Source organism: Alligator sinensis, unplaced genomic scaffold, assembly GCF_000455745.1.
Source record: "Alligator sinensis unplaced genomic scaffold, ASM45574v1 scaffold2429_1, whole genome shotgun sequence".
Lineage (NCBI taxonomy): Eukaryota > Metazoa > Chordata > Crocodylia > Alligatoridae > Alligator > Alligator sinensis.
The window spans coordinates 359-2,218 of NW_005844102.1; the positions used below are offsets into that span (position 1 = coordinate 359).

At 60.8% G+C, this 1,860-nt stretch overlaps 1 protein-coding gene across 1 annotated transcript in view; it reads right to left on the reverse strand.

Annotated features, from left to right (window-relative positions):
* Positions 1 to 370: 370 nt before the first annotated feature.
* LOC102368015 (DLA class II histocompatibility antigen, DR-1 beta chain-like) overlaps positions 371 to 1,860 on the reverse strand; it is a 1,830-nt gene continuing 340 nt past the window's right edge. The window contains exons 2-3 of the mRNA XM_006039292.3: positions 1,434 to 1,706; positions 371 to 673 (exon numbers count right to left, since the gene is read on the reverse strand). Of these exons, the coding sequence (XP_006039354.3) occupies positions 486 to 673; positions 1,434 to 1,706 (461 nt within the window). The 3' untranslated portion in view covers positions 371 to 485. The remainder of the gene's footprint in view (positions 674 to 1,433; positions 1,707 to 1,860) is intronic.

Genomic DNA, 1,860 nt, shown 5'->3' on the forward strand with positions numbered 1-1,860 from the left:
TTGGCAGGGATGGGGGCTGTGGGTCAGGAGTGTGGGGCATCAGTGGGGATGAGCAACTGAGGTTTGAGAGTGAGGGGCACTGGTGGAGATAGGGAGGTGCGGGTCAGGAATGAGGGAGACTGGGCTAGTGGGCTGTGAGTCAGGAGTGAGGGAGACTGGTGAGGATGGGGGAGTGCAGGTGGGGGCTGTGTTTTGGTAGTGAGGGGTACTGACATGTCAGGGCTGCTCAGTAGCACAGAGCAGTCAGGGGAGGGGGGCGAGGGCAGCTGCACCTGGACCCACATCCTGGTGAGTGAAGGTGGCAGGGGAAGCTCTCATTTTCCGGGATTAATGACTGAAATCAAATGCTAAAATATAGCAGTATTTAGATTGTATTTTATTGTAATGACTGAGGCACTGGCTGGTTTCCAAATTGGTTTAAAATAGTAAATATCTCAATAAACCTTGTGTGCAGCTAACACCTCTATATACAGGGGAGTTTCATTTTAGTCATGGAAAAATGAGGATTTGGGTTTTTTAATCACAGAATCTGGGATTTTTAAGCACAGGACACCAGCATCCCTGCTCATCTGGATGAGGTTCCTGTTACCCCCAGAATGCAGTGACTTGCCCCGTGCCAAGAGCAACAAGCTTGTCTTCTCGGAGACGAGCGAGACCCTTCTGGTTTTCTGCCCTGATGGAAACGGGACATTCCCCAGGATCTGGGCAGGGAAAGCTGTCTGGGGCCCAGGAAACCCCCAGCTGTGGTCCCCCTCCCACACCGCAGGGACCTGCCCCCACCCAAGGGAAAGGCTGCACAGGGCTGAGTCCCCTGGGTCCTGCCTGTGGCGCGAGTGCCCTGCCCGCCCCCATTGGGCAAAGCTCTTTGCGGTGACTGGTTTCTAGGGAAGGGAGCTCTGATCTCAGTCACTGGGTGACAGTGTGACCCCAAAGTACCACCCGGCACCCACCGCCTGCCCCCCACCCCCCCGGGATCTGCACTCCCACCTCCTTCTGTGCCCACCATGTTATTTCTTTCCCTTCCCAGTTACACCTGCCCCTTCCTCTGCCCGCGCCCCATGGCGCAGCTCTGCCCCTGCCCTGGCGGCGTGGGTGGGGGCTGTGGGGGAGCAGCTGCAGCTCCTGGCCCTCGCCCCCCACAGCCCCACTGCACACAGGGAAGGTGCAAGACCCCGGGGACACAGCGCTGTGGCCAGTGACACGGCCCTGCGTGTAAGTGGTTCAAACGCCGCTGTGTGCATGGTGATGATGCTGCCATGCGCCCCGCAGGGTGAGGGGCTGTGGGCAATCACCCCAGGGCCTGGTCCTACCCCCACCCACTCCCCCACCGCCACTGCCACCGCCTCTGCCACTGCCACTGCCTCTGCACCCAGCAACGGCCCCAGACCCCAGGGACTCACCCAGACCCCAGGCCCAGACCTCAAGGGACTCACCGCTGCGGCTGATCACGTGGCCTCGCTCAAACACCCCGTAGTTGCGTCGGCAGTACCTGTCCACTGAGCCCCGTCTGTACTCCAGCTCCTGCTTCTGGCTGTTCCAGCACTTGGCGGTAGGCTCCCCCAGCTCCGTGTCAGCCATGAACACGCCCAGGTCGCTGTCGAAGTGAACGTAGTCCTGCTGGTTCCAGACGTACCTGTTCGCGTACCTCACGCGCTGGGTGCTGTTGGTGTAGAGACACTCGTGCTTGTCCTGGTACAGGAAATGCTCTGGGGCGGGGGAGGGACAGAGGAGGCGGGTCAGGGTCTGTGGGACCAACACAGGGCGCTGCCCCGCCATCTGCACACCCTCCTCCCCAACCCTCCCGGCAGCCTAGCTGCTCCCCCCCCTCCCGCCCCCCCGTGTCCCCCCCTCTCACCCCCA